This window comes from Macrosteles quadrilineatus, unplaced genomic scaffold, assembly GCF_028750875.1.
Source record: "Macrosteles quadrilineatus isolate MER2022 unplaced genomic scaffold, UCM_ALF_1.0 Scaffold_51__1_contigs__length_872494, whole genome shotgun sequence".
NCBI lineage: Eukaryota > Metazoa > Arthropoda > Insecta > Hemiptera > Cicadellidae > Macrosteles > Macrosteles quadrilineatus.
The window spans coordinates 303,884-315,561 of record NW_026542644.1 but is presented as its reverse complement, the minus strand read 5'-3'; the positions used below and the strand labels follow the sequence as shown (position 1 = coordinate 315,561).

Here is an 11,678-nt window from a genome sequence, read left to right as displayed (position 1 = left end):
AACATATTTAGAACCTTTCTTATTAACCATCTTACATCATTTTTACAGTTACTCCTTATACCAAATAACAAAATTTATATTAAAAAACCTACATAATTGGGATTTGAAGAAAATTTGGATGGCTATTCTTGTTCTGCTTTTTTTTATAAATAATCACACAAAAACTACCCAAGTCGTTTTGTACTAAATGTAAGAGCACCAAGAAATCTATACTATTATAAAGAAGAGGTGGTGTCTGTGTGTGTGTGTGTTTGTATGAGCTAATCTCAAAAACTACTGAACCTATTGGGCTCAAATTGCACACACATGAAGCTACAGTTCCGAGGATACATATAGAACTATTCCCGCTTCAATATTGTCCTAGGGCTCTGCCCCGTGGGCTTTCAAAAATCGGAGGTGAGAGATTTCAAAGTAAATTTTGATTGATGGTATCCATGACAACAAAGAACAAACCTACAAAGTTTAAAAATGTAAACAAGCAGTACTAACTGTCAAATTAATTTTGATTTCACAATTCCATACAGCTGGTTCAAACATTCATTTAAATACTGCATGAATATTAGAACAGAGAGGGTAAGGATCATATTTAAAATAATGATGTCACTATCCTGAATGTAAACATTATTTAACATTACTTAAATGGAGCTGTCAAACCATACGCTAATGTCATTTCATTATAATAGGATTCTTTCAGTTACATAATTTGTTTATTTTTATTTACTTTTTACTTTTTTCTATGGTTCAGGGGCAGTGGTAGAACAAAAGAACCAAACTTTCTTAAACCATGTCCTCACCCATAACTGCAATAAGCATTTTATACTTATATGCCAACCCCGTACGAAGGACGGGTACTCTGCTAGTCATTAATATTTTAAAAACACAATACAAAATACAGTGCATTAATAATATATTTGTCTAAAAAAATCAGTAAGAAGGCAATAGTTAGGAAACGTAGTACAGTAAAACTGTTCACAAAGTTTAATCAAAGAAGTTCCAACATACGTTTAAGCGGTAAAGTTAGGATGAAGTTATGGCTATAAAAAACCACTTGGTTCGAAAATCAAAAGAAAAAAATAACGAAATATTTAAGCGTTTATAAACTTGGGGTGACTAGAGAGCACGGTTTTCCGTGGTGAGGAAAATTAAATGTTTCCTCCAAAATTATAACTTATCTTGATCCAAACAAAATTCTATAATTTTTTTAATCATGGCGAACATTATTTTGTCGCTGCAAAACATGACGCAGTTTTTCCATAAGCCGTAAGAACTAGTATAGTTCAAATAATAAAAATGTATAAAAACAATTAAACATTTAGCTTGTATGTTGGCAAAAACCTAAGTCTTACCAAACCAAATAACAATTAATATTTTAAACCCATTGAACAGACCAAAATATTTTGGATTAGGGTTGCTGAACATTAAGCTTCTTTCCCAATGCATCCTTATTTAAAAACTTTACGGACATTGAAAACAGTAATTGTAAAGTTTGTACAACGCACATTTAACAAAGAAATAAAAATATTCTACAATCCTTCACATGAGCCTAACCATTAAAGTACAACAATCGCAGACGAAGAGTTGAGCATTTATCGAGTGCAGACGGGACAGTAGAGTAGGGAATGAGCGACTCGGAGACAAACGTTGTGGAAGGCGTGTGAACACGCGAACACTCGCAAGCCGACGTCGCGTAACAAACGGGGCGCTCCTAGACTGAGCGAACACAGCGCACAGTCGCCTGACGCCATGTCTACAGCGACGCCCCAGTGGTGGTTCACGGAACTAACGAGAGGCTCCATCGACACCATTTGGGCGTCCTTCTCCAGGGCAGTCTTGAGTTCAGCTCCGACCTGAAAATTTACGTCTTTATTTCAGGAACTTTTTATGGCTGAGAATTTCATGTAAATGGTATTTTCATTTCAAAATCAATGTAAATATCAATACTGAGCAGACGAGGTTTAACTATTTGCCTCGGACTACGAAGGCTGCTGGTTAAAACCTAGGAGGGCCCAGTTACTTACCAGGTCCAGTTAGTTAGTGTTACTTAAGTCGTTGAGTAAGTTTTCTAGCAACAGATTAACCCTACACAGTGAGAAAAGATGATTTGGATAACAAATATTAAAATATCATCAGTTTTTGTACATACCATGTTAAATGAATAATAGCAGAATAAATTGAAGTCATGGATTTAAAACCCCAGGTTTCTCATACAATACTTAATAGATTGTGACAAACAGTGCTAAGCTTTCTTGCTGAAATTTATCAGCTTGAATGAGTTTTAGAATAGAGAAAGTAGAAGTATTAAACTTAATAACAAGTCCTTAGATCCTCAGAGACTGTGATGGTAAAATGTGTAGGTTACATATTGGCAACACTGTTACAACTACCTGGCCACCATTAGACTTTAATACAACTTTCCTTGACATGGGTACACCTTCCTTAGTTCTAATGTTTTGTGTATATAGTGTAAAGTTTTGTGTTTCTTGTGCCAATTCGGACTCTTTCCCATTTGGGTAAGCCAGCTTCCTAACAAAAAAATCTTAAAAACCAAGGCTCTTGTGCATTATGCAACCTGAAATCCTGTACTAGTTTGACAACGTTCAATTTAATAATCGTAACATGTTAGCCTAACAGTGTTTTATTTTTGTCATCTAACCTAGCCGTGGTCTGTTTAGGTTGTATAATCGAGACCTCATTGTATACGGAACTGACTTTATAGTCCTCGCCACCCTAAGTTGAGGTAGCCCAAGGCCGCACGGCGTGTATGTAGTGCGGCCTTTGGCTGCCTCAACTTAGGGTGGCGAGGACTATAGATATTGACTTTAGACATAGCAATTTATTTCACCAACGTACCTGCGGAGTCATGACGGCTCTCTGCCTTCTAGAGTCAGACACCCTTTGTAGAATGTCGAGGACCTTCGGCCTCAGTCCCTCCATCCGACTGTCCACGAGCCCAGTTACTACACATGCTTGGTAGAACCTACAAAGTAATGTTCATCAACATTTCAACAAGTTAGTTGATGGGAAAGATTATCCCTTTAACATTAACTACCAGATCTCAGATACAGTGTGATGGCACGGCGAACATATTGTTAATCACATAGTCTATTTGTTACTAAGAGGAACATAACCAAACCTTCAATTACAACTGTATATCTGAGCACAACACAGAAAAACAGCTGGGGAAGCATGTAAAGGAGTCAACTACAACGTTAGGTGTTTGTGTCAACCAAATTGATAAATGGCCGAGCGGTCTAAGGCGATTTCTCCACTGCCAAGAGAAGATAGCACCAAGCGGTTCAAACCCTATCTCAGTCGAGTCTGATGCCTTACCAGCATAACTGGTAAGGAGTTCTCTGTCCGAAGAAAACTTGGTGGGCGCTTACTTACAGGAGAGCTCAAAGTTTACGTAGGGCGGACACTGTGTGTGTTACGTCAAATCAAGCATTTTCTTACTTCTTAGTTGGGGAAAAAAGTGCAAGTTATAGTTGCCTTAGATAGGTAATTATTTTATATGTCAGATAAAGAGTTGTTTGACATTTTTAAAAACTCATATGATTTATTAGGGGAAAACATATCTATAAATTATATCTAAATCAAACTGTTAAAAAATGTTAAACATCAACTTACATGCGATCCAACTCTCCAGGTAGAATTTCTGCCGAGTACTTCTTCAGCATCTCCACCGTTTTGCCTGAACCAAGTTGTTTTAGAATATGAGTCGCTAGAAAAGTCCACTGAAACCCAGCTTTCCGGTTTTCAGGCCATTGCGATCCACAGGCACAACACTTTCCTTTCTTGACGTGAGCGTTCATCGTCACTACATCCTCCCACCACTCAGCGTTATCACAGTCTACAAACTTTTCAAATTCCGAAACAAGTCCTAATTGAATCACTAGTTTCAAACTAATGTTGTTGCCGTGGTTCGGAGCTTTGTTCTTCAACGTCCACAAAAGCAGGTTGGAACTCACACTGCAAACTTTCATAATGTGCTTTAAGTATTCAGACTCGGTGTCGGATTTGCAATTTTCCTCTTGTGTTTCACCATTTGACGAGTTTTCTTCAAAAAATTTCTTGAAAGATTCATTTCCTTTGGGGGATATTTCCAGTGACGGATCGCTTTTCCTCGATGTGTGAGAGAGTAAGTCCGGTTTTACCCCGTTGAGGGGAATTTTGTGTCTGTATACCTCCCAGTGATAAGATATCAGTTTTTCACCGATTTCCGAGAACTTTGCACAACTAACTGGAACGCCTGGTAAAGGAAAGGAGCAATGGCAAGTTCCATAGTCAGACTTTGCATTAACCTGGGTGAACGCAGACTCAATGTGCGACACCAAGCCGATATCATTTAACGTTATTTCACACTTTTTGCTAATCATTTTTGAAATATACGATAGAAGCAGATTGTTACAACGTTGTTCGGCCACAATTCTCTCCAAACCGTTTACTTCCAAATGAAGAACAAGTTTCAGTAAAATATACGAGACTGTCTTTAAAGTGACTCCTCGGGCAATGGCCATTCGAAAACTAGCATCCACTTGTTCCAATCGGAACGAAAGAAAAATGGCATTTAGAAGAAGAGGAAGGGGCCAATCTGCACAGCTGACATTGTCCGAGTCTCCGTATTTTGTGATGTACCTGAAGGTGCCCTCTTGGAAGCGATCGATGACTACGCACCATGATAGGTAAACACACGGAAGACCAAGAGATTCTAGACTCTCGAGAATACTGTAGGGATCTAGGATCTCAGAAAAAAGTCTAAGAACTCTACTCAAAGCTGCGTCTAGTTGTAATGACTCAACCGAAAACACATCCTGCAGCACACTTGGGTGTTCTTTCGCTTCCTCTTCAGAAGAATGACCTTGTTGATTGTACAGCCACTGAAGAATGACTCCGTTCTTCAAAGATTTGTGAAACCAGTTTGAAATGACTAGAAAATGTTCTTTACTCAAATAAAGACTGAAAGGAAACACACCTTTGCAGTATTTTGATTTTTTGCTGACTAGTTGTTCGTTAAAGGTCGTGCAAAGACTAGTGACTTTGTCCAACAGTTCTTCGAGGAATTCTATCGTCAACTCGGTTTCAGGCCCTTTGCACATTTCTAACAGTTCGCTAACGTCTAAGCTAGGTGCACTTGGGTGAAAGTGTTTTCTTCTGTTCTGCCCCTCGACTATCTCCTCCTCAGCAGCCGTTGGGTCGAATTTTGTTTGTTCAGGCTCCTTGTATCCGTCGGGCCTCACATCCAGCGGCTCCTGGCAGTCTTGAGATCCTTTGTGCCATCTGTCCAACAGCGACTTCGTCCCACTCATCAGCTTCCCAGAAACACTAGTTCCGATCTCCATCAAAGCGTCGTGAATGATATCGGGTGAAGACAGGGGAAAGAAAGGTATTTGAGGAACAATAAAATCCTGATTGTTTCTCTGAAACAACTTGTTGTACTCTTTGTTTATGTCGTGCTTATTAATGTTCTTCAGGTCTTTACCAATTTCCTCAGCGTCCGACGACTTAGATAACTCTGGCAGTGAGTTAGTAGACACTGAAGAATTCCTCGACGGGATTTTCTTTGGGCTTTCTTGTCTAACTCTCTTATTCTGATTCGGTGGTAAACTTCTCGACCTTGAACTTCTCATTTTCATATTCCTCTGGTTATTTCTAGGTATGCTTCTACTTCTCTCGATCAGTTTCCATCTCGCGTGAAGATTGTCGACCAGAAATATTCCAGACTCTAACCGCATGGAAATTTCTCTCTCTTTCGCATGGGTCTCTACATTTTTCAAAAAGTCTTGCAACTCGTTGGTGATGCTTTCCTTCAGAACGTCTCTTAGTCCTAATAGGGGACCGAGTTTAGTAAGCGTTTCAGGCGACTGAAGGAGCAATGTGGAGTAGCGAACACAAAGATCTGAACACAGGTCGTAGTTCTTGTAGAAGTACAGTCTCAACAAGCATTTATCCAGTGGTGTGACCTGCAGGGCGTGTACTTGATGAGACTCTGTCCATACGTAGACTATGTCTCCGATACTCCTAGCGTCCAGAATGTCCTTGTAGCAGTCCGACCACAGCACCACGTCTACCTTCTCTGGGTCCAGGATGTAGATGCCATCACGCTTGAACGTCAAGAGATACTTGTCCAGGATCACAGAGAGTTGAGCAAAGTTGAAAGACTGTTCTGGCCATTCTGCGTCATCATCTGGTGCAATGATACCTGTGAAAATAAACTTGACGTTACAAAAGCTCAAATAACATCTCAATTAAAATTCCACGCTGTGTTTTCAAGAAATTCTGCCAAGGAACTAAGGGCCTACATCTGCTCTTGCCATAAAAAACATTTCCTGTCCAGTGTTTGGATTTTTATGTCATAATTATTGTAGGCTTCCCTGAATGGGAGAGTCAAAACTGGTACAAGAAACACCAAATTTATACTACACACAAACTAAGTAAGGTGAGTCGGTGACTCAGTTGGTAACGTCACGGACTTCGGGCCCAAGGCAGCGATGTTGTGGGTTCGGATCCTGGTCACTGCTGCAAATATTCTATCAGTACAGTTCACCTTCGTACTGTACCGGCTCACCCCTTGCTTTGCTGGATATGTTCCACGCACAGATCTGTAGTCTATGTGGACGGAAAAATGTTAGGTTAACAGAGGCTGTCAACGTCTTTAAAAAAATTAAAATATTTTAATTTAAATGGCATCATTTCAACCAATCAGTGTACTGTATGCATTTACCTTCATTCTACGGTAAAAATGCTGTAAGTGACATTTTTGCGACTAGACACTGAAGATAGGTTGCATCCTATCCTCACAAACAAAACCTAGGTCCTTGAGCTCAATGTATCCTTCCACTGTACAGTTTATGCAGATCACCTTTGGACTTTGTAAAAATAAATAAAGCGCAAGATCATAGCGGGTATAGATGTATTAAGCTTCCATGGACGCTTCAACATATGTGTTTATGGGACTGATAAGAAGATAATAGTGTGTAGCAGCCTACCTCTGGAATGATGTACCACAATGACAGGAGGTCTAGCCAGGAGATGTTTCAGCTGGTGAGTGCTCTGTACCAACCCCTCCTCATCCACCTGCCACAGTCGACTGCCGGGTCTGGCACAGTAGATACTGACCTGAGAAACACAGTGTGTGTTGAACTATGAAAGGTCGTTCAATACTACAACTGTTTACACTTTTTTGTTGACAATCTTTGGATTCAAATAATTCTCGGGACAAAATAATGGTATTGCTAATTGCGTTAATCACGGTTTCACTTTAATAAAATGAAATTTCGCTTGTTAACTAGGCTAGCTCTTTAAACGTTATAGAAGGCCTACTATAAACAATTTAATCAATTCGGGCTAGTTTGTATCTGGAAAGCATTATGAAAAAGAAAATCAGGCAATAACGCCAAAAATCCTGTTATAATTCTGGACAAAGTCTAAAAAATATAGCTTTTGGATAAAAACCTGAGCGTGGTAACACTCGTTTTTGACTAACAAATAGGCCTAATCTAAGTTAAACAGTAATGTACTTATCTAAAGCTAATAATGGTCATAACTTTTGAGAAACTACAATCTGCACAACAACCGCATACTCTAATAAAAGGTCTAGATGTGACTCTTCCCTGAAAAATATCAGTTTTTCGACTAACCCTCACCTAAGGGCACGAACCTCAATTAGAGGACGGCTGTGTTTAACTGGCAGCACAACTAGGCTGATTTAGATAATAACTTTTTTTGTAAGGAACACAGAATAAGACTGAAAACTGGAAAGACGAAAAACACTTTGTCTTAATTCTTTATTCGGTTGGAACTTACTGGATCAGTAGGCAGGTAGCACGCGCCGTACTGTCCGTCCCGTAGCTTGGTGCCGACCTGGCGGTACTGCTCGCGCGCCGTGTCACACACGTAGCACCGCGTGTACGATGACACGAGCAGACGGTCGCCGCGGCAGCAGACACTCACCACGGCGCTGTCCACCTGCATGAACACAAAGGCCGGCACGTGGAACATGTTCTTGCTCTGAAACACAGTTGATTATGGTTTGTTACTTTTAGTTATAGGCTATAGATCATTAGATCTACTCGTTAAGTTATATGTCACTGAGCCTAAATATTACATTAACCCGTTGGCCTAGTCTTATAACTAACAATAAAATTGCTTGTTTTGTAGAGTATCAGGAATATATTAACATATCCACTGAATTCCAGTAAATGTGCTTTTGGAAATCTTTTCATCTTATTATTTGTGATTTGAAAAAATCATGTTTCGAAGCATAGCAGAAGATAGGTTCCTTTACTAAGACTAGGTGAAAAAAACTGTCAGTCTATCTATGGCAATCTCGCCTTGCATGTAGGCCTACCCTTGGAATTTCATTCCAGAAACTGCATTGTATTCAATTATGGGATTTTGAAAAATAAGAGGGATTTTCTCTTTAACCTACTTCCTAAAGAAGTTCTTTATTAAGGAGATATAATGGTTAAGCTACGAGTCACAAGCCTTAAGTCCTTTATTCAGCCAAATAAAAAAATATCAGTGTTATGTTTTGTGATCTTTTACAGCAAGTTTAGCTAAAAGTCCCTGGACTCTTCAATTTCTCCGCTTTTCACAAGATTCCTTACCTATTAGACTGTTTCCTGGCTACCTACTGGGAAGCATCAAAAAAGCTTCCTCACTACCGAAAAGCTACCAGGAGAAAAACTGGTATTAAATAGGTCTAGGATCAATCCTAACCTAAAAACCTAATAAAGCAAAATACAAAAATCTCCAATAGCAGAAATTACCATAAAAAGAGACACATTGATGACGGAAAGTCTGCCTTGACTGTCCCCGGCGAATACTTGGTCGCTGTGCTCCACCCAACACAGCGCCGTAACATCGGCACCACTGTGCTCTGTGCTGCGGTTGAGACATCGCGCGCCTGTGCTTATCTCTGCACGTTGCAGCACGCACACTGTCCCACGAACCGAGGCAAACGCTATCAGCTTCTCATCTGGAGATATGGAAACTCGGCTCACCGCCCCCTCCTGTCACAATACAATCTGGTTAAAAACAACAGAGGTTTATATTTTCAATTAGAATGTTAAGAAAGCTAGGCCTAGAAGCTGAATAAACATAGATAAAGAGAATTTAGATGGATGGCCATGATCTTCTTTTTTGATCCTATGATTTTTTTCTGTACGTCTAAGAATGTTAGAGACATTTTGAATGCAAAGTAGCTTCAAATATTTTTGAGGAAAATCATTAAGTTTAGGTCTAAATTCCCATTTTGAGGACTCTTGCAAAACAGTAAGGAAGTTGCAGTTGCACCATAAAATATAGGTAGCCAATACCTAGAAATCAATTTACTAAGTTGCTAGCAATACAATCACCAACTTTAAGTTATCATGTCAGAAATGTACGATAACAGGCCATTCACCAAAAATTGTAAACCACTTTGTATTTTTCTGCTAAAGTAGGCTATAAGATAGACTTAAACTTATTTTATACCTTATTAGGCAGAAGCTGGAGAAATGTACAAGGTTCTCTTCGGAATACATAGAGACCACCACTGGTAGCACCAAACACCAGGAAACTCGGGGATACATCAAAACAAGTGTACTAAAAAAGAAACTTTTGATGATACATTATGAATAACCCATTTAACTTAAATAGACAACATCGACGAGTATCTTAAGGTTACTAAGTTAAGTTAAAGCCCAATAGGCCTAGGCCAAGGTCCTACAAACAATGGAACCTAATAATAAGTTATAGGTGATGGACTGATTTGGAAACTATTACAGCAAGTTTGGTCAATTTTCTTGGTTAACCCTTTCGCCGCCGCGGTCTGATATATTGGACATCTACTTACTAAATGTTTTTTTACTGGCCACCTCTACGTCCAACGAAGCCACAAATAACACACCAATCGAATCGGCATTGTCTGGGCTTCATGTAGCAAGAGCTTTGACGGCCTTTGTTTGTGTTTTTTCTCGTGGTGGACGAGATTTCCCGAGATGATGTCGTCTGTTGTTTGTCAACAATCAACATCATCTGTGTGATCTGTGCATGTAGATAACTTCTCAAGACTTAAGTTGTTCTAATGGATTTTTAGTAACTAGTAAAATTATTTATTTATTTATTTATTGACCAACGGCTGACGCCAATACATAGAAGATTTAGAATGATACAATTTGAAGAAAAATAACAGCTGCAAAATGAGAAACAATTCAGAACAGTATAACAAGCAATAACATTTGACAACAATAATTGAACAATATAACAAATAACAATAAAAAGCAACAATAAAAACAAGTTAACAAACAGGAAGAAGGTTCGACGTATTAAATAGGCCTATGACTAACTTAAACTTGGTCGAAATAAGTTGATCAATATTAGGGTAAGTACCTAAGTCTTAGCCCAGGCTAGGCCTACCAAAATAAATATTGGGCTGTATGGAAGGCTACCCTGTTGGTAAATATTCTCTATTTTAGCACCTAAATATTATTTTTGTAACCATATAATTTAGGCCTACTAAAAGATAGGCCATATTAGGCCTATGGCCTGAAAGATTCTTTTTAAAGTGTGGGTGCATCCACCGCCGCTGACATAAAAGTTTTTATCTAAAGAGTTATGTTTTTGTTTTTAGTAATATGTAAATAGTATTGGCACAACCTATCCGGCATCGCTGGTCTCGGTGACGAAGGAGGTAATTACGGTACATTCTATGAATAATTTACGAGGCAATGTACAACTTAAACCATTTATTAGTTAAATTGTTGAGACAAATATAATTGATTAGGCGTAGTCTATAAATTTTAGTTCAATGAGAATCGTATCCAAACAAGGCCTAGGCCTACAAAAATTTAGGCTAGGCCTACATTAGCCAATTTAGTAAGTCAAAGTTCAAGGCATGTCGGGTGGATCTGTATTTGCCAGCAGAAAATACAATTAATACTGGACTTAGGGATATTATAGGCTAAAAGTTATAGATATTTGTAAAGTAGTTATAGCAATCCCCAAGCATGTACCGAGTAGCATTAAATAATGTTTAGTATCTTGAGCAAAATACGTATTATGTAACACAGCTGAAACAATGCCTCGAAGAACACCGAGATCAAGAATCGCAATTGATGAAATTTTATGAATAAAAAATGCAATGATCTAGAATTAAATAGGATGAAACATTACCTTGATTCTTTGTGTCGATTTAAGTGGAGAATTTACTGTGGAATAACTATTATCTGATTCAACTAATAAAAATTTTAAGCTAGCAGACGAATTACTCGCCATCTCAGTCGAGACAGCTAGAAGAAAACCATTGCTGCCAACAGCAAAAGCTCGCCATTATTTTATCCAGAACTACCAACTGTAATACCCGCTTAAAATTTTATCAAACGTTTATTGAATCTGGATGCTATAAAAAATGTTATGCACCTGAATTTATTCAGTCATTAGAGACAATTGAAGGAATGAATACATTTCTTAAATTTCATTACAAAATTATGCGCCTTACCATAGACTAACCAACACAAGGGAGTATGTTTTATCTATGGCCTTACTTATAAGGTCATTGAAAAAAAACTTTCACTGACGAGTGACGTTTAACTGTCATTTTTATGTAGCGTGGAGAAGTCTAATAATTGCACCAGTCAATGTAAATGAGAACCATAATCCAAGCCCATAAATGAAAGAAAACGCCAATGAAAACCAGT

General features: G+C 38.6%; 1 protein-coding gene across 1 annotated transcript; it reads right to left on the bottom strand.

Moving 5' to 3' along the window:
- Positions 1–833: 833 nt before the first annotated feature.
- LOC129005992 (BLOC-2 complex member HPS5) lies at positions 834–11,260 on the bottom strand. The gene is made up of 8 exons (XM_054435073.1): positions 11,155–11,260; positions 9,475–9,585; positions 8,769–9,011; positions 7,804–8,007; positions 6,987–7,116; positions 3,628–6,199; positions 2,851–2,977; positions 834–1,847 (listed from the first exon to the last, which is right to left on the bottom strand). The coding sequence occupies exons 1-8, from the start codon at positions 11,254–11,256 to the stop codon at positions 1,587–1,589; spliced, it is 3,750 nt and encodes a 1,249-aa protein (XP_054291048.1). The 5' UTR covers positions 11,257–11,260; the 3' UTR covers positions 834–1,586.
- Positions 11,261–11,678: the final 418 nt, after the last annotated feature.